At 40.9% G+C, this 24,332-nt stretch overlaps 1 protein-coding gene across 13 annotated transcripts in view; it reads left to right on the forward strand.

Annotated features, from left to right (window-relative positions):
* RBMS3 (RNA binding motif single stranded interacting protein 3) overlaps positions 1–24,332 on the forward strand; it is a 929,122-nt gene that overhangs the window by 876,472 nt on the left and 28,318 nt on the right. For all 13 annotated transcript variants that reach the window (XM_068152893.1, XM_068152894.1, XM_068152892.1 and 10 more), the window contains one exon: positions 6,793–6,903. In XM_068152893.1, coding sequence (XP_068008994.1) covers positions 6,793–6,903 — 111 coding nt within the window. The remainder of the gene's footprint in view (positions 1–6,792; positions 6,904–24,332) is intronic.

Here is a 24,332-nt window from a genome sequence, read left to right on the forward strand (position 1 = left end):
GATTTTCACTAATGGTCTGTGCTTATTTTGGCATGGAATGAAAGGACCTTTGGATATTTTTTGTGAAATCTGGTAGTGGAAAGGGCAGGAGAAAAATTTTTCTTTATATTCCAGTGGTTATGTCACAGGCAAATCACAGCCTGTGTGTTTCCTGTCTTCCAGGGATGCTAAGCCTTCTATGAGCATTCTGAGGGTGCTTTTGTTACTGATGGTTGTTCTTGACAGAACGAAAGCAGTGTTATGTGGATTGGATATATAAAGCCAGCATACAGACAAGTGCACTTTAAAACTGAAGAGTGGGAAGAAAACAAAAGAAATGTGATTTCTTCTTCCCCTGAAGAATATATTAGAAGAGCTTTCTATGGCTTCTCTGCCCCACTACAACTAGGTATTTTTCTAACTTCTGGGGATTCCTCCCTGTTATCAACAAAATTACTCTCATTGTTCAGGCATAATACCAGTTATTTTATCCCATTTGTGGGGCAAGTTGGAGAAGGGTGTGAAAACCAGTATTTCTCTTTCAGTCTAGTGGGAGCACATGGGCTTGTGGTCCATCTTGCATATAGAGACAGTAAGGGCAAAGATTTAGCATGGAGCTCTCAAACTGTGCTTCAGAGCAATTCAGCAGTTCAGATGTATTTTCTCTTCATAAATACTGCCCTTTTGTTCGAGGGATTTTCTCTTGAGATGTTGTTTCTGTTGAAAAGATTTAGGTCACCATGCAAATGTCATTTTGGGTGCCAGCAACTTTTTGTTTGCAGCAGAAATGCTTTCTCTTTCTTTCTTTCTTTCTTTCTTATTTTTTTAAGTACTTTTAGATTAACAGAGCAGCATGCTGTCAAATGTACAGTCTTTTCAAGTCTGATAGGAACATAAACTACTCACATAATGTCACAGATGTACTCCTTGGTGCAATACATTTATAAAGGAGTACCAACACAGTCCCAAGTAGTGCTTTATTTGTGCACACAGTTACTGATAAAAACCTGTCTATTGCATCAGCTGTGTTTTCCTTATCTCTTTATGTTCCCATTTCTATACTGAGTCTGCCCTGATGGGGTCTCATCTGATATTGTCATTGGAACGGGTTGCCCAGGGAGGTGGTTGAGTCATCGACCCTGGAGGCGTTCAAGAGGAGAGTGGACGTGGCACTTGGTGCCATGGTCTAGTCATGGGGTCTGTGTTGATAGGTTGGACTCGATGATCCTCAAGGTCCTTTCCAACCTAAGTGATACTGTGATATACTGTGTCCAGTTCTGGACTTCCCACTTCAAGAAGGACAAGGAACTACTGGAAAACTGCTAAGATGATTGGGGGACTGCAACATCTGCCTTATGAGGAAGGGCTGAGAAAGCTGGGGCTGTTTAGCCTGGAGGAGAGGAGACCGAGTGGGGGATATCATTAATGCTTATAAATATCTAAACAGCAAGGGTCAGAAGGATGGAGCCAGGCTCTTCTCAGAGGTGGCCAGTGATAGGACAAGGGGCATTTATATGTGTAAGTTAGCATCTGTATATTATCAAAAACAGTATTTCAAACTGGGAGATGGGATGTATGGTTGACAGGAAGAAGGACAATGGGAAACCAACTAGCAAAATCCTTGGCTGTTATTGTAGGAAAGGTGCTACACACAGAAGGATCACCTCCATTCTTTATTTACCATACTGCACTTGGATTTTTAATCCTTTAAGACCACTCACTTCTGGGTAGTAACTCTTTTGGACCTATGTCATGTATTTTCAGCTGAGGAAAGAAGTTCACAAACATACAGAAAATAAAACCAAAAACAACTGAGAAAGGGAAAGCAAATCTGTCCATTGCTCCCAGAAGATTCAGCTAAGGTATGAAGAAGATGTCAGATATGAATTTGAATTTGTGCCAGAGATTAGAAATACTGCAGTAGTTACTTCCCACAGAACTCAATTGGTTAAAGTCTGTACCAGGGTTTGCTCATTCCAATGGAAAAAGCTGCTTAATTTTCTGCAGGCTGTGGGATTCCTGCTCACCTTACTCCATTTGCAGCAAGGTTTTAAATTCAACATTTACATGAAATTGAATCAAATCCTAAGATTTGCAGAATGCACATTATTAGCCGATGTTTGCTCATCTTCATCACCATGCTGAAATCCTGATTTAATCTCTCCTCAGCTAGTAAATACCAAGGCAATTGGTAACTTCTCATTGAGATTTTCTTTGATTCTTTGATTTTGAAATATAATTGGTTTTTCTGAGATATCAACAAGTGTTCCCAGCAGAGTTGATGATAGAGGGCAGAGAGGGTTTCATAGCTGGCTTTAATCTTCCTGCTATAGTCATGAACGTTTGGCCTCTAAACAGATAGTTCTGAGTACTTCACTAGGCTCACGTCTGACAAGAGGACCGTCCCTGTTTTTTCTGCTACCTGTAAGGGGCAGGTTGGGTCGATGAGCCAAGTCAAGCTAGACAGAAGTGTAAATCAACAGAAATATGGCTGTTATCTATTCAGTGTGCAGAGAGAGTGTCTGGAAAAAAGGAAAAGAAAAAAAAGTAATGCATGTTGAGGTTTTCTTTATATTCATTCTTGTTAAACATGTCTGTGTGATAAGGAAGGTCATCCTTACACTCAGTTTAATAAAACTTCTAGAAAATAGCACGTTCTTGATAACATAAAGACATTCATTTGGTAGCAAGGCAATAACTTTCCAGGTGGAATGACTTGGTACATATAGGACTGCATAATGTGTCTGTAAACACATTTGAAATGGAAGTTTTCTCCTGTCATGCTTGCTGGCTGTATGTGGGCCAGTATTTACAAAGTAGAATTTGTAAGTATACTTAAATTGTTAAAACTTCCTGTATAAAGAAAAAGTAAACTACAAAATAAACAAATGCTTACTGCAAGCTTTAAACACTGTTTATTCAGCTGGTGTTTGTGCCCTAAGTCCACTATCAGTATTAGAACACTGGACTAATACAGAAGCCTTTAATACAGTTCTAGAAATCTGGGACCAACTAATCCTTCCTCCCACTGGCCCCCAAGTGCTTCCCTCAACTAGTGAACTCTCTGTTCCTAAAGCCCCCCTAATACACATTTTATTTCTGATGTCACTTTCCCACCCTTCAGAGCACATAAGGTGACATGTCATTGCACCAGCATAAACTTATTCCTGCTTATTGGCAAGTACTTAGAGATACTCTAACAAACTGTATTTAGTGCCCTTCCTGTTATTTCAGTTGGCTGCTGTACAGGCAGTGTACAGTGTTTGTAGTTGATAAAGTCAGGCTTCTTTCTTTGTAAGTATCCCAGTATCACCAAGGTTGGAAGAGACCACAAAGATCATTGAGTCAGTGATGGACTGAAAAATATTCTCAAATAAATATATTCACTTTCTGAATATCTGTAGATCCTAGAGCATTTTAAAACAGAAAGGTCATTCAAATAAAGTCTATAGGTCAATGAACTTGTCTTGGATTTACCACAAGGTTGTGAGAACTATGCATTTTCTTTTGTATTATTCATTCCTTACCATTTACCCTCTTAATCTTGATTTCATTTAAAGCCATTGTAGCATTGACTGGAATATATGACAAGTCATATGCCAATAATATCTTGCTGAATTTAAAAGTCATAGTAACCATGCTGAGTATAGTAATCCTACTGAGGCAACAGGGCAGACCTAAATAATGGGCAAGCCAACTGCTTGTTTTGGCAAAGACAGTGGCAAAAACCTCATCATAATTTCTTCTATGACTTTTTCCAACTAAGTTAGGCACTCGGTACTGTTATGCCATGCTAAGTTGTCTGTCTATGCAGTTTACAAAGCCAGTAACATCAGACATCCAAACAGATGAAAATGAAAACTAGGTTTGCTGTAGCCTTTGCCAGTCATGGAGTGGATGTTTATCAGCAAATACCTATTATAGGCTGAAAATAATCAAATTACTTTGAATATGATGGCAACATCTGATGCAAGCCATTATTATCTTCTACAGCTAAATAAGTTGAATATGAATGGACTTGACAGCATGTGTTACGAAACGCGTCATGGTCTGGAGACTGAGTGTTGCCCTAACAACCAAAAGATATTTCCTTAATTAAGTATAATTTCTCCACCCACCCCACCACCCCCCCTCCTATGTGATCACCAGAGAATTCTGCAAACTCTGGTGAATTAATGGCCTGGCAAATGCTTGTAATTCTCTGCTCTAGGTAACTGTCAGCTTCAAACATGTTCAGCTGTGTTAGGCAAGCTGCGAGTACTTTACCTTTTTTTCCAAGCTTCTTTTCATAATGTATTAAATGCTATATGGGTAGGGATTGGAATCTATGTATTTTCTGGTTTAAAATGATGTGCTTGCTGTCTCTGAGCAAATTGGTTTATTATTCATTTAATTAAATTGTTTTGGTCCTTGATATAGAATCATAGAATCAATAAGGTTGGAAAAGACCTCAAAGATCATCAAGTCCAACCTGTCACCCAAGACCTCATGACCAGTCCATACTTTTTTAATAGTTTACTTGTAAAACCTGTCTGGCTTTTTTATTTACTGAAAGACACTTGCTGATAGGGTTTTTTTTCCACTGTGTGTCTGGCACTTGTGTTTGCTACACTAAATTATAGGACTTCCTTCACTGCTGTCCCTTCTTCATTTCCAGGTTCCTGAATTTTTACACAGGAATAAGTGTCAGTCTGTCACATCTGTAATCACAGAAAGTTCCTCCAACCATACTTTCACAGTAAATATCCTTGCAAATCTTTGGAACATCCTAAATTAATTGGCACCGCTACTGTTGGCAGCACAGGGCTGCATGGAGCCGTGGTGCAGGTGTGACTTTCTGTTTATTCCATCACATGTCAGAAGCGGGAGCTCCCCTTGGCTATCACAGAAAGCCCTGAGGCAAGTCTCCACCTCTAAGCCAGAGGAGAAAATGGCTTGGAGAGGGGAACTGAGAACTGTTTATCAGTTGACAAATTTGGTTTGAGCATTTATGGCTTTAATACAGTAAAAATGCTGGTGTGTGGTGTGGATTGTGATGAGTATGAAGTGTACAGTTTCTAGCCACAACCAGAAAGTGCATGTGGGCATCCAAACCTTCTCAGGATGTGTAGTATCCCAATTCACTGCTTTTTAACATGCAGCAAGATCATAATTTTCCTGGGACATGATGCTACATCATATTCTTGCACTGAATCTACTATGCAGAGTCTGCCAAATGGGCTGAAATAGTGTTTGCCCTGCAGATTTGCTTTCAGACTCTTTCAGTAAAAGGGTAGATTTAAGTTTGCAGCAAAAAGAGAGGGGCAGCACGAGAAAGAAGAATCTCATGTAAGGAGGGAAGAAGGCCTTTTGGAATAAAATATTAACTCCACTATGCTGAAAGAAATTTTGAGGTGAAAGTTCATGGCTATCTTGATTTGTAAGGACACATGCCAACATGGTTAGCCCTGTGGTAGTTCATTAGAATGAGTTAATCGGTGTTAATCCTAGGTAAACCAGTGCAAGCTATTACAGCTCTCAGTCTAGTGTGTATTTTCATTTAGGATTGCCTCAACCCAAGTGCAGGACCTTGCACTTGGCTTTGTTGAACTTCATGAGGTTTGCATGGGTAAAAGTTCTGTCAAGGTCCTCTCTGGATGGCATCCCTTCCCTCCAGCGCGCTCACCCCTCCAAACAGCTTGGTGCTGTTGGCAGACTTGCTCAGAGTCCACTTGATCCCACTGCCAAATGTCACTGACCAAGATGTTAATATTCAGATTTGCAATTGAAAATGGGAAATCATTTGTTTCTGATCAGAACCCTGGCAATGCAGTCAGGTAGTGCTACATAAATGGGAGACACACTTCAGAATAGGTATGCTGTGGGATTTTGTATGCTCTGAAGCACACAAAGATATACAGGCACAAAAGTGGAGCTATTATTTCGTATGAAGAAATACCCAGAAACACCTCCTTGTTTCACTTTCTGCAAGAAAAAGAGCAGACTGCTTTGTTTGTGACTTTCTGTAACCATCACAAGAAATAGCATTTTACACCAGAGGAGCGTAGAGGCATGAGGTTATCAAAATGGGACCTTGGGGAGTGGGAGAGGAAAACTCAAGGAACGTGAATAGCAAAGAAGCTTTCTGCAGGGCTCTTTTTCTCATGTGTTTTGTTTCATTTCCTTTTCCCAAAGCTTTGCTCTGGCTTTAGCTCACATGCTGTTTATTATTAATGGTTTTGGTTGTCATGCAAGGGAAAAAACAACAACAACAACAAGTTTTCAACACTCTGCACGTGTTTTAAATGGGTGTCACTACCAAACTCACCGTCAGTAGCTAGACTTGTTTAATCAACTATAAAGTGTCATGAGTAAGGATTTGTGATTGAGACTGGAAAAATCCAAGATAATTGCCATAATAGATTGAAGATCTCAGAGACTGAGTTGTGTAAGTCAGAGAAAATTAGGGACATATGTGTTCTGTCTGTACCATTGCTCTGTATGGGATGTGGAAAACCAGAAATGACAGGCATTTTGCAATCTACAGTAGCATTCATCACAGGAAGAACATATGCATTTGTTTGTCAGAAGCAATGAAGTGAAAAATGGTGCTTAATTGGAACTGACATAAAGTGGCCTCATTAGGAGTACAAATAATATATTGTGTAGCTTGGTTGCCAATAGGACAAAACATATTTCTTCTGACAGATTTATTAGTCTCTTTTAAGATTCACGTCAAGTTTTCAGCCAGCTTCACTCATCTAGAGAATGCCATGGGTTTTGTTGGGTTTGTTTTGAGCAAAATCTTGAAGTATCAATGCTGTGTGTTTGTAGGGTGCTGTGATAACACCAACAATGGACCACACTATGTCAATGCAGCCAGCAAGCATGATGGGCCCCCTGACCCAGCAAATGAACCACCTTTCCTTGGGCACAACAGGAACGGTAAGATCATAGTTTATACTCCCTGCTTTTTATATTGCTTACTGAGTTCCTCAAGGTAATATATTACTCGTGGGATTTCAGTGCTACACTTTTTTTGCTGTTTAATATTGCTGTGCTTTACTTTGGTTTTTTCTCTATGTCCATAGATCTCTGGCCTGACCAGGCAAGCATAACAAAGTGTCTTTCATCATGACTTAGGCAAAACATAGTATACAAACAGTATCTTCATATCACTATGCCACACAAATATGTGTCTACAAATATGTTTCTAAAACCATCATGTAGTCCATATCAGGTACAGAATTAGCTGGGCTGGCTGTGTCATCCTCTTAGGCAAATCCCCCTTGACTCCCTTGGATTGTCTTTGGTGCATCGTCCCTGGCTTGCCTCAGGGCAACAAGTTGAGAGCCCTAACTAGTACTCCATCTCTCTGCCCCTGCTGTGCTGCCCCACTGTGTGTGACAGGTAGGCATGAGGTTATTAGCCTCTTCCCCCTTCAAATCTAGTTTAAAGCCCTATCAATGAGCTCTGCCAACTCCTGCCCCAGATTCCTTATTCCCCTCTGGGACAAGTGCAACCCATTTGTCGTTTGCAGCTCTGGAGCCTTGTATACCAAGCTGCGACCATAAAATGCAAACCCAGTATTATAGAATAGAAATGGTAAAGCAGTATGAGTAGAAAACCAGTAGGTCAACAAAACCTGCTCTGTACTTAGCAGCAATTATCTGTAGTAACTCTCTGTAAACATGGAAGTACTACTCTATCAGTTTGATTTCTAATCAGGTACTGCTTGCTTGTCAATCCAGAAAGTTTTATACCACTGGAAAATAGGCATTCTGGCTTCACAGTAGGATCCACTACTTGCATCTGAGCCATAGCAGCCAGCCTTACATAGTTTGCTCCAGGTTCAGAAATACAACTGTGGATTAAAGTCAGCTGTGTTTCCAGTAGAATGTATTTAAACATGCATATTTCAACAATTATTTTCTCTTTAAGCTGTGTATGTCAGATGCAGTTAACTCCCCTCGAGTCAGAGAAAGGCAAAAATACTCCTAACAAGAATCATTAACATTCTCTGAAAAAGTGCCTAAAATACAACAGCCTACACACAATATATGCTGATTTGATGTGTGAATGTCTGCTTACCACATGCACATGTATATCTTTATTAAAATGCAGGCGTAAACATTACACTTTTATGTCTTTAGCACACATGCTCTTTATGCAGTAATGATGTGAAAGATCTGTTATGCATGTAAGCATTGAGGGTTTTATTTTATCCTTATCCTGCTTGATATTAATCTATAGGAGCACAGCTTTCCAACTGCATCAAGTTACATCTGCACAGAGTCGTTTAACCCACTGTATTTGGTCTTCTCTGTCTGATACTCTTCTCTGCCTGCCCTTTTTTCTTATCTGATGGATGTAATTTTAACTCCACTGCCTTTTCTTCTTGAAAAAAGATGCTGTTAAGACCTGATGGTTTAGTATTTATTCCTGATATTTTAAATGTTTCATTAAACAGTCAAAAGAACTAGGAATTGTATCTGAAATGTAATATCAATGTTTTTCCCCCTCTAAACATATGAAATTGAAGGAAGTACTAAGACCAGTGAGAATTTCTGCATGTGTAATTACTGTGGTTCAGAAATGTGATTAAAGATTAAGACACAGAAATGGAAAATGAATTCTAGCTGTGCTGCTGGGCAGCTTCTGTGAATTTTTCCTCTGACTGTCATTTTCATGACTCTTATATTGTCTTCTGCACTCATTTTCTCACAATCTTAATGCAAACTAGAAAATTCTCAGCTAATGTTCTCTTCTCAATTGAGACCACTATTACAATGCTCACAGTAACAAATCCATTTGAGGAGGCAGAAGAGGGACTCTAAAAGTCAGTGGATGATAATAAGATCCTGAATTTATTTTCCTGCAACTGAAAGAAAATCTTGCCTTCCCTTTCTTAGCTCTTTATGCAGTCTTATCTTTCAAGGTCACAGCATCCCCTGATAACTTCTTGCAGTACATTCAGAGGTGTACCATTATAGGTTTATGTTTACTATCTTTAAAACTCCTAATTCATTTACAGAAAACTTTAAGGGCAAGAAAGAGCAAGTGATTGATGGGTGTTACAATATCCATAGGCTCTTCAGAAATCTGAAATGACATTCTATGTTTATCCTGTACAAAGCCAATCAGATCCTGGGCTGCATCAGGAGAAGTGTGGCTAGCAGGTCGAGGGAGGTGATCCTCCCCCTCTACTCAGCCCTGCTGAGACCCCACCTGGAGTACTGTGTCCAGTTCTGGAGCCCCTATTACAAGAGGGATGTGGAGGTGCTGGAATGTGTCCAGAGAAGGGCCACAAGGATGATCAGAGGGCTGGAGCACCTCTCCTATGAGGACAGACTGAAGGAGTTGGGGCTGTTCAGACTGCAGAAGAGAAGGCTCCCAGGTGACCTAATTGTGGCCTTCCAGTATCTGAAGGGGGCCTACAGGAAGGCTGGGGAAGGACTTCTCAGGATCTCAGGTAGTGATAGGACTAGGGGGAATGGAATGAAGCTGGAGGTGGGGAGATTCAGGCTGGATGTGAGGAGGAGGTTCTTCCCCATGAGAGTGATGAAGCCCTGGAATGGGTTGTCCAGGGAGGTGGTCGAGGCCCCGTCCCTGGAGGTGTTTAAGAGCAGGCTGGATGAGGCTCTGGCCAGGCTGATCTAGTGTGGGGTGTCCCTGCCCGTGGCAGGGTGGTTGGAACTAGATGATCCTTGTGGTCCCTTCCAACCCTGAATGAAACTATGAAACTATCAGCACCATATCCTGTTAAGGTCCTCATATAAGCAGAATAATTACGGAGGTCACCAGGAATTCCTCATGTAATAAATTAAAGGAAGAACTTCAGAATTGGGCCTGCCAGTAGCAGGGGTTTTTTGATAGATCCATCTTGACTTGAAATTGAATCTTCCTAACATGTTCTGTAAAACAATAATATAAAAATTTTGGGGGGCAGGGGGGGGAGGGGAAATGGACAACTAAGTTTTAAAGGAAATGTTAGACATAAACTCTACCTCTCTGTTATGAGTGTCTATTTTTAATTTGATCCTTAAAACTGTGCAATATGGTGCCATAAAGAGCCATCAGTTATCTTTCAAGAAACCAGACACATCTTTTGAAGCAAACAAGCCAAAAAGTCACAAACAATTCTGCTTGGTGTTGGCTGTAACCCTGTGCCAAATTAATTTAAAAGCTTGCAGTATGCAAAGGAGTTTTTATCTTAAAGGGCTTTCATATGTTCACTTGCTTAGACAAACTGTTTTCCTAATTAACATAACATATTTTGCAGTCAAAACAGACCTCTGTGGTCACTTAAGTGAGAGATGTCTTCAAACCCACCTCCAAACTTGCCCAACTGAAGATGAATGCTGGGTGTCTGAAACATTACTAAAACAAAAGAACTGTTCTCTAGTGAGCAAGCTGGAGAAGCAGCATATGGGCCCATGCATGCTTCGTATCTTGTGGGAATTACTCTGCCTTTTGATGCTCACTAAAAGATTAAAATACTCTGCCCAAGCTGAAGCCATTCCAGAGGGGACACCATTCACAGAGGTCCATTTGTTACCCTTTTAGTGTGGCAAGTTACCTGAGTAAGAGTGACCTCTATCCCATTCCTGCCTTGACACCAGAAACTGGATTTGAGTTTTAATTTCTCAGCCCTGAAGCACACATTTCAAATTCTGTGGAAATTCAAGGGGCAGTTGCCTCCATCCCTGCCTGCATTTGATTATTTAGTCAGTAGCCCAGGAGGGGCATTCCTGACTAAATGCTGGCAGGGCTCCTCACTTCCAGCTAGGAGCATCCAGTTCAGCAGCCAAAGCAGAGCAATTTTCCTATAGCTCCACTCACGGCTGCCTACCCCTTGGGAAGCCTTCAGTTGTTGGCCCCAAAAAGCACAAAGAATTTTGTTTAGGAAACCATTTGCCATGAAGAGGAACAAGAAGCTTTCTTTCTCTTCTAAACCCTCAAGTGATGCATGTTTTGTATTTTATTTTAGTATCTTTTTAAAACAGTCTTAGCTCTTTTCTAATATGGAAATGTCTGCATAAAAATCTGACATTTCTGCTGTACTAAGCACTCCTCAATCGGGAGGATGCGCTAAGTCTATCAAGATGCCAGGGCAAAAGACAAGCTGCAAATCCATCTCTACTTGATTTCATTGCCTACCTCAGGAAAACACACAACTGCAGCAATGTTTTGGGCCAAAGGGTGGTATAAAGTGCCTGGGGAAGAGAGGCAGGTGCCTGCAATTTGTGGCAAGTCAACACTGTTTCAGTGCTGTGAGAGAATTTCGTACAGCATTTGCATCTCCCAGTTTCTGTGCTTTGTCTTTCACCTCACAAGAACATAATTCCTTTCTGCCTGTATGAAAATGAAATTGATTTCTGCCAGTTCACATTACTGATGAACTGAGAGGCAAGTGTGCTGCTCCAATCACCTCCCCAAATCTTGCTGGAATCTGGAGTCAAGCAGAACATCTGCCAGAGGAGCAATTTCTGCCACGTTTGTATGTGGTTTTCGTGCATACCTCTTCACTCAAAGAGAGCAGAAAGCATTTACATGGGAGTGCTGACTGTGGAAAATAAGTAAAGGAAACCTAAGCTTAAATTATGTCAAGATTACAGCAAAAAGGCGATGACTCAGAATATTCTGATTAGGCTAAGAACCCAGCCTCAGCCCCTGCAATTGTGTTAAAATTAAATTCTTGTGCCAGGAGGCATAATGTGAAGACAGACAAATGGTTTTAACCTTGAAATTTTTATTTTGTTTACTAGTTTATTATTACTTATTACAGTAAGTCTTGATTCAGTTTGCTTTGGTTTGGTTTTTTTTCTATGTAATATTCATCTACAATTAGGTCTGCTATTAAAAAAAGTACCATAGAGGGAGAATAGGATGAGTGAGCCTCCAAGGGTAGCACTGAAAGAGCAGCATTACTATGTATTTAATAATGTATGGAGGCTGGATTTGTTCCATCATCAGCCTGTCATTCAAAATGTTTCTGATACAGCCATTGATCTGACATCTGCTCCGTGGTTTAATAAAGTTGTGATTGATGCCTGAGTGAATGTAATACAAAAACCTTTAGAAACATAAAAACTGAGCAGTCTGATCGCTGCTTTCAGTCTCTGCTGCTCAGCTCCCTTCTACTGCAGTACTTCAAGTTTGGCTGTCAACAGCAATAATCCACCTCTTCAGTGGGAAGATTTGCTCTATTCTTTCTCCTTTGCTGCTTTTTCCTGAAGAGACTTTTCTGTTCTGCCCTTTGTTGGTCTGGATTTCTCTTCCCTCCCTGCCGTTGGCATCCGTTTCAGATACTGCTTGGGTTCCAGTTTCATCCAACAGAGTGAGGTACCTTTGTTAGTCCTCAATGGCAGATGTTAAACCTTTGAGGTCCACACCAATGGCGAGTGAGTAGATTTTTTTGCTAGTGATGCTAGCTCACATCTTCAGCTTAATTGTTCTTCATACTTGCAGGTGGTTCACTCACCTTTCAGTTTCTAATTTAGAGACAGAACAGGTAACTTAGAAAATAAGCTCACCAATGGAGTTTTTAAGCAAAACAAATAGAACCAAAGCAAAACAAAACAAGTTTAACTGTTCCTGATAACTCTTTATTGAAAATGTGGCCAGAAGAACTGCACCGATTGTAATTCTGTTGAAACTGTAAACCACCCTATCTCAGCTTATCTGGTTACAGTATCACCAGAAATCTCTCAGTGGAATAACAGGCTTGTTATAGGGGTACATCAGTCTTATCTCTCACTTTGTTAGTTTTTTCTGTCGCCAGCAGAGCTTGATGGTGTCTCCAGAACCCTTCAATGGAACAACAAGCTTGTTAAAAGTTTTTTATCTTTGCTTTCCTTTGGATACTCAGCGGTCACCAGTGGTTTAAAATGTCACCTAAAGGCCTTAGCAGAATAACTGCTTTGTTAGATAAGGTTGTTTTTTTCTTGTTTAATCTGCAATTCTATTTGTACATATTAGAGTTGCATGGAGCTGAAACATTGTTGGATTCCCCTGATGTTCAGATGCTTGTTCAAAAAGCACTCTCTGATTCTAATTGTGCGGCGCCAGGCCCCTTGTGAGTTACAGGAGCAAAGTTTCTTTGCAGTCCTGAGCCTCTCACATTATCAGGTGTTAATCTTAAAGCTCTCTTTATTTATTTATTGATTGACTTTTCAGTTACTGTTTGTGTGAAAAATATAGGCCTGAACCCAGTGCAAATTAAATTAGCTTAGTTCAGGCTGAAACAAAGATCATCCTTGTCCATTTACTCATCCAAGGTCCATGGCAAATGCAGCTGATTAACAACATAGTGTTGTCTGTGTAGAAAGGAGACAGATATAAGCTGTCTCAAGATTTATAAAAAACAAATAACTCCTGCACCTTCCTTGCCAAACAGCCTCTTGAAAGGCAGCCTCATTTTCCCACATTCATTGTTTGAGAAAAAGAAGATGCACTCAGTGCAACTGAAAAGCACCAGATTCCAAGCAGTCAGCAAGGAAAGAGAACTTTTTGATGGAGCATTTAATCAATTTGAAGAGTTGTCATCCACTACATTGCATTGAAATTAATATGTTAGCAATCTCTAAAACAAACAAACAAACAAAACCAAAACAAAGCCCACAAAGAAACAAACACCAAACCAAACAACAACAACCAACCAAACAACAACACACACCCACACCCATACAATGTTTCTATGAGGAAACATTTGCAGGTGCAACAGCAGGACAGAAAAATTCTTGATTTGACAGCATAAGTCAAACACTTGGAAGGGTGAACAAGGAAAAACATTTTCTCTTCTCTTTGTGGACCATCCTGAAGTCCTAGAGAAGCTCAAAGAAACAGTTATAGATCAGCAAAGCAGAAAGGATTAGCCAGGAGAGCTATGACTAATATGACCTCATTTTTATCATCAGATAAATGTCATTCATATAATTAATTTACAAATGACTTCATGTATCTGTGAACTAGAATATTTAGAAGCTTGTTTCTCATGCATTTTTCTTACATATGACTGCTGCACTTTCTAGAAGTGCTACCTGGTAATGCTTTGAAGGACAGCGGGCAGGTAGTTCAAAGCTACCTCTTCCAAAGCATGTTTGTTACTTAGCGATCGCTGTCCACTGCATATAGTATCATAGTATCAGATATCAGTCAGGGTTGGAAGGGACCACAAGGATCATCTAGTTCTGACCCCCCTGCCATGGGCAGGGACACCCCACACTAGATCAGGCTGGCCAGAGCCTCGTTCAGCCTGGTCTTAAACACCTCCAGGGACGGGGCCTCACCTCCCTGGACAACCCATTCCAGTGCTTCACCACTCTCATGGTGAAGAACCTCCTCCTCCTCACCTCCAGCCTGAATCTCCCCACCTCCAGCTTCATTCCATTCCCCCTAGTCTTTAGGTTCTTTGTTTTGCAATAGTGAATCAAACCCAAAAGCTATAAAACTTATGGTATCTGGCATGTAGTTAGTGGTCTACAGCATACCCTCACCTAAAAGGCTCACCTTTAGTCATACTCCCAGAAACTGTTGTTGAATTCTGCTAGAGATGAACTGATGTTGTGAACTTGTTTTGCTAGCTACTAGTAGCTCATTTCCCTAAAAAACTTTGGATGTGAAGAGGGGAAAAGTATCTGTTCACGAAATTGTGCTGATGCTCCAAGTAACAGGGCAGGCTTTGGGAAGAGCAGGTTGGTTTAGTTTGATTTGTTTGGGCTGTAATGATATGTAGCTTTAGTAAGTTGTATAAAATTTAGCTGAAAGAGACTTTAATTAACAGACAGAGAGAAGCAGAAGAAAGGAACTAACAATAGCTTAAAAAGAGCTGAAAAGAATTCTAGGTTTGAGAGATCCTGCCACACCTACAACAGATGCAAAACAAAAATACTCTATCAGATCTGTCATCTGTATTTTCATTATGTGTTTCTCTTTTGTAAATATATTTTCATTTTTTTAACCAAGAATGTAACTCTTTGCCTTACTGGAATGAAGCTGGCTTTTATTGTCCTGCCTGTGATTTTAAAGTAAACTCAAATGATTCTGACAGAAAGGATACGTAGGGCTTTCCAGAGTCATCAGTGGTGCAGTCAAACTCTGTGGGGCCTCTGTAATCCACAAAAAGTTTCAGAATCTTAGAGAAATGAATACTTTTTTGCCAAACTATGGTCATGTGAAAAGAAAGTGTCTCCCAGAGGTGGTGTTTCCATAGCTATTCTCTGCCTAGAGCTGGGAAACAGTCCTGTTGTCATGTCTTCATATGGTATGAGTGTGCGCAAACACAGCAAGAAGTCCTTAGATCTTAGAAAAGCTTCTATCCTCAATGGAAAGAGGAGGCTCGGGAGACCTTATTGCTGTCTACAACTACCAGAAGGGAGGTTGTAGACAGGCAGGGGCTGGTCTCTTCTTCCAGGGAACCAGCACCAGAACAAGAGGACACAGTCTCAAGCTGCGCTAGCAGAGGTGTAGACTGGATGTTAGGAAGAAATTCTTCATAGAAAGAGTGATTGGCCATTGGAATGGGCTGCCCAGGGAGGTGGTGGAGTCACCAGCACTGGAGGTGTTTAGGAAGAGACTGGATGGGGTGCATGGTGCCATGGTTTAATTGATTAGATGGTGTTGGATGATGGGTTGGACTCGATGATCTTGAATGTCTCTTCCAACCTGGTCTGGTCTATTCTATTCTATTCTATTCTGTTCTATTCTATTCTATTCTATTCTATTCTATTCTATTCTACATAATTATATGGAAGAACAACTAGTTTTTGCTAAACAGTGTTGCAGTCCTTCATACAATATCAGTTCTGTCTGAGATGAAATACTTGAACTGCATTAACTTCAAGCACAGATGTCATAATTTTTAGCTGAAAGAAAAGGGCATGAAGATGATAAACAACGTAGCTTATAACATGATTTTGATATGTGAAGGGCATCCATGGAGATGATGAGATAGTTTTGGTGGTGACAACTATAAATAGGGATTTACTTGAATGTCTCGCAGAAATTTGTAATATCTTAAGAGCTAGACTAGTCTTTGAAATGAGTTATGGAAGGGTCACCATTTGGGAGTTGTAGAACTCAGCTGAGCCAAACATCTTAGCACATCCAGGAGGGACTTTGAGGTATTAACATCAAAAGAGAGCAGTGGTCTAACAGCCCGTTCCCATCCCCAACATGATTATTTCAGTTTAAAATGAGCAATAATAATTGTACTTTCTATTCATGTAATTACTGAGACGCCAGGAAATTATAGAAACTTTGAAAATTTTGTGCTGAGCATGAGGTACCAAGACTCAGAAATGAGTTGTGTATCAAAATAACCTTTTATTTCCAACATCTGAAATTTACACCATAAAAAATTCTGCAAGTGACCATTCATGCTACTCACAAAAAAACACACCTTTTAGGACTCAAACTTTAGAGTTCAGACTGACTCATTTCAACATATGTTGTGTGGATTAGCAAGTAGACAGAGTGCTTTTGGCTTTTTCTTTCTTTTTCTTTCCTTTTTTTTTTTTTCTTTCTTTTATTTTTCTTTTATTTTTTACTGGGATGGGTAAATTGTGTTACTAAAAATGCTTCTGCTCTGAGCAGCAGCCTTTGAATTACATTCCTAGTATTTTCTCCTAGGGAAAACTTCACTTCCAGGGACAGTGAAATGTCACAGAAACAATGGAATGGAATGGAATGGAATGGAATGGAATGGAATGGAATGGAATGGAATGGAATGGAGTGGAGTGGAGTAGAATAGAATAGAATAGAATAGAATAGAATAGAATAGAATAGAATAGAATAGAATAGAATAGAATAGAATAGAATAGAATAGAATAGAATAGACCAGACCAGATCAGACCAGACCAGACCAGACCAGACCAGGTTGGAAATGACCTTTGAGATCATCAAGTCCAACCTATCATCCAACACTATCTAATCAACTAAATCATGGCACCAAGCACCCTAATCCAGTCTCTTCCTAAACACTTCCAGTGATGGTGAGTCCACCGCCTCCCTGGGCAGCCCATTCCAATGGCCAATCACTCCTTCTGTGAAGAACTTCTTCCTAACATCCAGCCTAAAGCTCCCCTGGTGCAGCTTGAGACTGTGTGCTCTTGTTCTGTAGATTCTGCAGTGTTTCTGATGGTGACACATGGTCATGTTATTGAAAACACATGCAATGGACTTAATGTAATTTGGAGGGTGTTCAGTATTGTTCATATTTTTATCACAATGAAAGAAATAACATAATCTATGTGCTGGACAAAGTCCTGGACCTGCAGATACTTACAAAAATAACATTCTGTTGCATTTCACTCTTTTTCCCCTTAGCATATCCTACTCAACTTCAGTGTACAGTGCATTTCACAGTTAATTCTCTTGGCTTTTCAGATGGTTGGCAAGCTCTTCCTCTAAGACAAATTGCCAGTGTTTTTGAGGTGTCTTTCTTACTTTCATCTAGAAAGAGCAGCCCAGTCAGGGTTCATTCATTCATGAAGCAAGGTTAAATGAAGGAGTTAAAGGTGCACAGGCTTCCTACACCGTGTACGATACTGACATCCTGTGTGTGCAGTGATTTCAGCCTGAAGTGCTCAAAAAATCTATGTTCAAATTATTTACAATTCCATAGGGAGCTGCTGATGGCAATAACCTCTGTGACCTCAGATGGTACTTTATTATTTGTAAGTTATGGGTGATTCTGTGCCAGCACTACAGTGCTGTAGAATCCTCTTGCTCCTCAAAGACTCAGTTTGGGAGGAGGGTTCTGATGTAACTAATATTTACTATAAAACAGCTCAGTCAGCACATTTCATTAAACTGTAATAAGGGGTTTGAGAGCAGCTGAATCAAGTGAATTTGAGAGTTTGCTGAATTGTGTTGTTTTTCTAGCAAGGTAAATGAACTGTTGAACGTGCCAGATGAGATCTGTGCCACTTAGGGTTGTGTCAAAGGAGCACATAAGTCTGTCAAAGAGGCACATCCTCTTCCAGTCCTGTGGAAGACTGCTCTATTCTTTGGGATTCATTATGGTTTCCAGATATGATAGGCACACCTACATCCTTCTAATTTTGAGGTTTTAATTTCAGTGGTTGCAATATAGCAGCAACCAGCTTCTTAGGAGTTTAGTATCTAAATGTCATCATTCTTGCATACTGCAAATTGATTTCACTGATGAAAAAAGTTCATGGTCTTTGTGATACTTGTGTTCTCTAGCCTGTTCTATGCAGGGTTTTCAGCAGAGACTGAAGATGTTAGCAGTTCCAAATGGACTGCTTTTTTCTAGCCACTAAGGCCCTTAACTATTCTCTCCCCCCCAAACACTGTTTAGCCTGATTATTCTCTGCTGCAAACCCTTGCCACCTAAAACACTTGCACTGGGCTAAAAAAAATAGGTTCTGTTTGTTCTTTATTTAATGACCATCTTTGATGGTGCTAATCAGAGTAGCAAAAATATAATAAACAAGGTAAAAGCAGTATTTGGCTCTGATGGCTTTCCCAGAGATGATTTCAGGGCATTGAGTCTATCATCAGTAAATTTGCTGATGACACCAAGCTGGGGACAGGAGTTGATCTGCTAGAGGGTGGAGAGGCTCTGCAGATGGACCTCGACAGGCTGGACAGATGGGCAGAATCCAACGGCATGAGAGTGAACACATCCAAGTGCCGGGTTCTGCACATTGGCCACAACAACCCCATGCAGTGCTACAGGCTGGGGTCAGAGTGGCTGGAGAGCAGCCAGGCAGAGAGGGACCTGGGGGTGCTGGTCGATGGTAGGACGAACATGAGCCTGCAGTGTGCCCAGGTGGCCAGGAGGGCCAATGGCATCCTGGCCTGCATTAAGAACAGTGTGGCCAGCAGGAGCAGGGAGGTCATTCTGCCCCTGTACACTGCACTGGTTAGGCCACACCTCGAGTACTGTGTCCAGTTCTGGGCCCCTCAGTTTAGGAAGGAGGTTGACTTGCTGGAACGAGTCCAGAGAAGGGCAACGAAGTTAGTGAGGGGCTTGGAACACAAGCCCTATGAGGAGAGACTGAGGGAGCTGGGGCTGCTTAGCCTGGAGAAGAGGAGACTCAGGGGTGACCTTATTGCTCTCTACAACTACCTGAAGGGAAGTTGTACACAGGCAGAGGTTGGTCTCTCCTCCCAGGCAGCCAGCACCAGAACAAGAGGACACAGTCTCAGGCTGCGCCAGGGGAGGTTCAGGCTGGAGGTCAGGAGGAAGTTTTACACAGAGAGAGTGATTGCCCATTGGAATGGGCTGCCCGGGGAGGTGGTGGAATTGCCGTCACTGGAGGTGTTCAGGAGGAGACTTGAGAGGGTGCTTGGTTACATGGGTTAGTTGGTTGGGTGGTGTTGGATGATAGGTTGGACGCGATGATCTTGAAGGTCTCTTCCAACCTGGTTTATTCTATTTTATTCTATTCCATTCTATTCTATTTGTTAACTTATATTTTAGGAGTGAGACTTGAGTGTTCAGTATAGCACTCATATGTCAGCAGTGATCCTTCTTTGCAAGGTAAATCATGCTATGGTTTTAAAGGTGTTGACATAATTTTACTTGATGGGGAAATGGCCACTTTATCATCTCTGGCATACTCTTGGACGAGAAAATTTGTCATGCAGTTAGGACTTTCTTCCCTACAAGTATTTGCAGCACCTTTTTTTTTTTATGTTTGTTTGGGGGGTTTTAAATTTATTTATTATTGCAGTGGGTTGAAATTTTCCATTACATTAACTGAGCCCAACTGACTCAGTTGGAAGCAAATGGAAGCTGTATTTACAAAGCAAAACCTACACAGTACAATGGAATGCAATTAATATGTACAAAATACAGAGTATTTACAATATTATACAGATATTTATAATCAGAAAATAGCACAGAAACCCCCCTGGTGAAAACAACCAGGGAAGCTGCTCCACACACACACATGCACACACACCCCTCCCAGACCCCCCTGTACCAAGAGAGAGAGAGCTCAAGGTGAGGAGAAAGTTCTTCACAGAGACAGTTGTTAGCCTTTGGAATGTGCTGCCCAGGGAGGTGGTGGGGTCACCATCCCTGGAGGTGTTCAAGAGGGGATTGGACATGGCACTGGAAGCCATGGTTTAGTAGTCATGAGGTGTTGGGTGACAGGTTGGACTTGATGATCTTTGAGGTCTTTTCCAACCTTACTGATTCTATGATTCTATGATAAAGTGAGAGAGAAGCAGTGTTAGGCTTATCTCAAGGTCAGCCAGAAACGTTATCTTCCCAGCAGAGCAGCCAGACCAGAGAAGAAAAGAAGAAATGGGGATGGAAGTAAAATGTGTAAGATGTTTATAGAATACTTGCTTCTATCGCAGACACTCTGTCCAATGAAATTCATTTAGAATAATCTTTTGTTTTCATTTTTGCACCCAACAGTGAATTATTTATAGTTTTCTAGTTTGCTGCTCAAAATCTGCAGTTTAATTTTAAAGGCATAGCCTAAAACTGCCACAACTGTGTGAAAGGAAAGCAGAAAGGGAGCATTTTACTGATCCATGATTACCAATGCAAAGTGAAGATTCCCAAGTGTTCCAGTCAGTCTGCATGCCAAAGCCAGGAGTGCATCAAAGGACAATCTGACCTAGAAATAGATACTCTGCAAGATCTTTCTGAGAACAATTCCCTGACTGGATTGTGGTGCTTCCCCCTATCCTGCTTGCTTGCCTGTACAGGCTGAGGTGCATTTGTGCAACATTTGCTCTTTTTCGCATGAGTGGAGCAGAGGAATCAGAAGAGTTCACTGAGAGCTCCTGTTAGGGCCTGCAGAGAGCATTTTAAATACCTGCCTTAAAGAAAAGCAACAGATGATTGAATTTCAGTTTGATAGCTATAGATGGGTTTTCTCAGTTGTGATTCTCATTTATTTCAACACTGCCTGTGGCATCTGCGCATTGTCACCAATGACATTTAAGAGAATGCATCTTTCACTGTTCCCTCCTGATGAAAGGAAGGATTGAAGATGTTTTCCAGACACACAGTCCTGTTGTTTTTTTGTGACTGTTCTTTCAAAGTAGATGGGTGTAGAAGAGGGTTGGTTTTGGATAGCTTTAGAAGACTATAGGGAAGGTTTGCCTTTGCTCGACTTAGAGAAAGCTATGTTTTGTCTTTGACTGTGAGGGTAATGTAAACACCTTATAACTGCAGGAGAGAAACTAGGCAGAATTTGGTTGGATGTGTTAAAATATTGTTTTGTTATTTTGACCTATTGTATGCCTTAATTACATGTATGCCAGTAGAAAATGATCAATTGAGATGTGACACAAGTGCCTTCTGATAGACTATATGTCTTTGCTGTGTAATGTAATAAACGTCTTCTGCTTACATCTTGTCCTGAAGGCATTGCATGAGGCAAATCTAACATCTATAAAACATTTATACTATTACAGAGGGGGGAAAGTGTTACAGCCTTTCTTCCAGAGTGGATCTACCTGAAGCTTTCCCAAATATCTATAGAGAAGCAGTGGTGTCCCATGGGGGTTGGATGCCCTGATAAAAATTTGTAACAGTGCATGAGACTGTCTCTCCTACTGGCCTTATCACTTGTTATAGTACTACTGTCCTTGACAGTAATATTTCATTAATCTGCCACATGGAATTCCATTTGAGAGGATGTAGAATGTTAAAAGAAAAAAAAAGAATAATCCATTTGAATGCTCAGCAGTGATTTATAATACACTGCTAAATTAATATATTATTACAAATATGTCTATAGCTCTTACTGGAGAGCAGCCAGGCAGAGAGGGACCTGGGGGTGCTGGTTGATGGTAGGCTCAACATGAGCCTGCAGTGTGCCCAGGCGGCCAGGAGGGCCAATGGCATCCTGGCCTGCATCAAGAACAGTGTGGCCAGCAGGAGCAGGGAGGTCATTCTGCCCCTGTACACTGCACTGGTTAGGCCACACCTCGAGTACTGTGTCCAGTTCTGGGCCCCTCAGTTTAGGAAAGACGTTGACTTGCTGGAACGAGTCCAGAGAAGGGCAACAAAGTTAGTGAGGGGCTTGGAACACAAGCCCTATGAGGAGAGACTGAGGGAGCTGGGGCTGCTTAGCCTGGAGAGGAGGAGACTCAGGGGTGACCTTATTGCTCTCTACAACTACCTGAAGGGGGGTTGTAAACAGGCAGAGGTTGGTCTCTTCTCCCAGGCAGCCAGCACCAGAACAAGAGGACACAGTCTCAGGCTGCACCAGGGGAGGTTCAGGCTGGAGGTCAGGAGGAAGTTTTACACAGCGAGAGTGATTGCCCATTGGAATGGACTGCCCGGGGAGGTGGTGGAATCGCCATCACTGGAGGTGTTCAGGAGGAGACTTGACAGGGTGCTTGGTTACAGGGGTTAGTTGATTAGGCGGTGTTGGGTGATAGGTTGGACGCGATGATCTTGAAGGTCTCTTCCAACCTGGTCTATTCTATTCTATTCTATTCTATTCTATTCTATTCTATTCTATTCTATTCTATTCTATCCTACTACATGTCGTGTTATGACACTTCAGAGGGAACTTGTCCTTTCTTAGAACACCCATCTCCAAGCTCTATTCATTTCATTGGCTATTCAGAGCATGTATCTTGAAGCATTTTCAAGCTGTATCTGTGCAGCCATTGAAAAAAAAATGAATGAAATATATGTCTCTAAACTTTGTATTTCAATCAGGCATAATTTAGAAAGAGTTGTGTGTCATCAGGATTAAACATGTAGAAATTGCTTATTGAAACATCCTAGCAGATATTGCAGAGCATACTTCTGCAAACTGAGCAGTTCACTTCTTGGTATGCTTTTTTTGTTTGATCTCTTTTATGATGAATACTTCACTGGTCTGTATTTTCTGGGGTTTTTTTGCTGTTGTTGTTTTGGCTTTTTTGGCTCTTTTGTTTTGGTTTGGGTTTTTGGTGGATTTTTTCAGGTTTGGTTGGTTGGGTTGGAGGTTTTTTTTTTGTGTTGTTGGTTTGGTTTGGGTTGAAGTGTTTTTAAATGTGTACTGCTACAAAACTTTCCTTAAAGCAAATAGTTGCTGGGACATTTTTTCCTTCCCATTTTCCCTTTCTCCAGCCTTGCATTTCCTTGTCTTGACTTTGCCTTTGGGACAAGGCTTACCTGTGGTTTTGACCTGGATGCTGTTTCACAGTTCCTTCGGTCTGCATACGGTCCAGGAAAGCACAGCTCAGCCTGGTGGTATGGTAATACTCATGAGGAACACAGTAATACATTGCTTGGTTGAGAGCTGACAGTGCTCTGAGAAATATGACAGTACCTCTGCCCTTGATCAGGCTTCCTATTTTAAAGTTTTCATTTTGGTAATTACATCCTACCTCGATAGCAGCTGTAGTCATTGATCATACTAATATCATTATAACTGATTCCAGTAAGTCACCTCTTAAAGACAGTTTCTCTGGTTTCTTTCCTTCCTGTATCTTCTTCCTTTGCAGGCACAGACTAAGACTTTTTCTGTCTACTTTTAATCTGATTGATTAGAAATGCCACATTCTTCCTTTACGTATGGTCTGGTAATACACACATCACATTGCTTCCCTCAGGATCTTAATCAGAACAAGTAATGGCCTTTAGCTTTTGTCATTAGCAGAATTGAAAAGCACCATACCCAATCCATTAGAAATACAGCATTGTAATATGAGCTTATAGAAAAGTTGGCTGTGTGCCAGCAGACATGGAGTGAGTTTACCTTAAAGGATTTTCAGTTTAGAAAGAGAAAAAAAAGAGGAGGGGGAAAAAAAAAGGTCACCCTTTCTGTCTGGCAAGGAAACGTTTTGAGCTATAACTTATCATGCCTGTCTGTCAGGCATTTTGCTGTTGCTCCTTAAGTGCTGTTTGGACAGCTCTGTCATACAAAGGGCATTCATAAGGAGGAAATATGGGTGTTTGTACATGTATTAATGTCTTCCCCATTATTGATTCCCTTCATGGATTATCCTACTCATATTCCATCTTCTATCAGAATTAGAGAGAGGGGAGGAAGTTGGGAAGATTTTGTTACGTTTACTTTGCCTGTAATTTTTCACAGAATGTGTTAACCTGAAAAAGGTAACAAGGACAACCATTATGGAATACTCATCTATCAAACATTTAGCTGAGACTGCTGCTATGCTTTTCTTAGCCCTTTCTAAAACTATTTGCAATCAGTACACTAAAAGTGGGGATAGGACAGATTAAAATGGGTTTTTTCCCACTGAAGTGAATTGCTTTTCACTTGGCCTGGACTTTATTAGTCCCGAAAATAATTAGAATTCATACACCAGTATTAGTGCTTGTACTGTGCAGAATTCTAAGAGGGTGTTAAAGCACAAATCCTTACCAATTGGTAATTATATATAATTTGAATAGATATGAGCTGATGCTGTCT

The sequence above is a fragment of the Melanerpes formicivorus genome, unplaced genomic scaffold (assembly GCF_026170545.1).
Source record: "Melanerpes formicivorus ecotype bairdi unplaced genomic scaffold, bMelFor1.0.p_v2 SCAF_24, whole genome shotgun sequence".
In the NCBI taxonomy this organism is placed as follows: domain Eukaryota; kingdom Metazoa; phylum Chordata; class Aves; order Piciformes; family Picidae; genus Melanerpes; species Melanerpes formicivorus.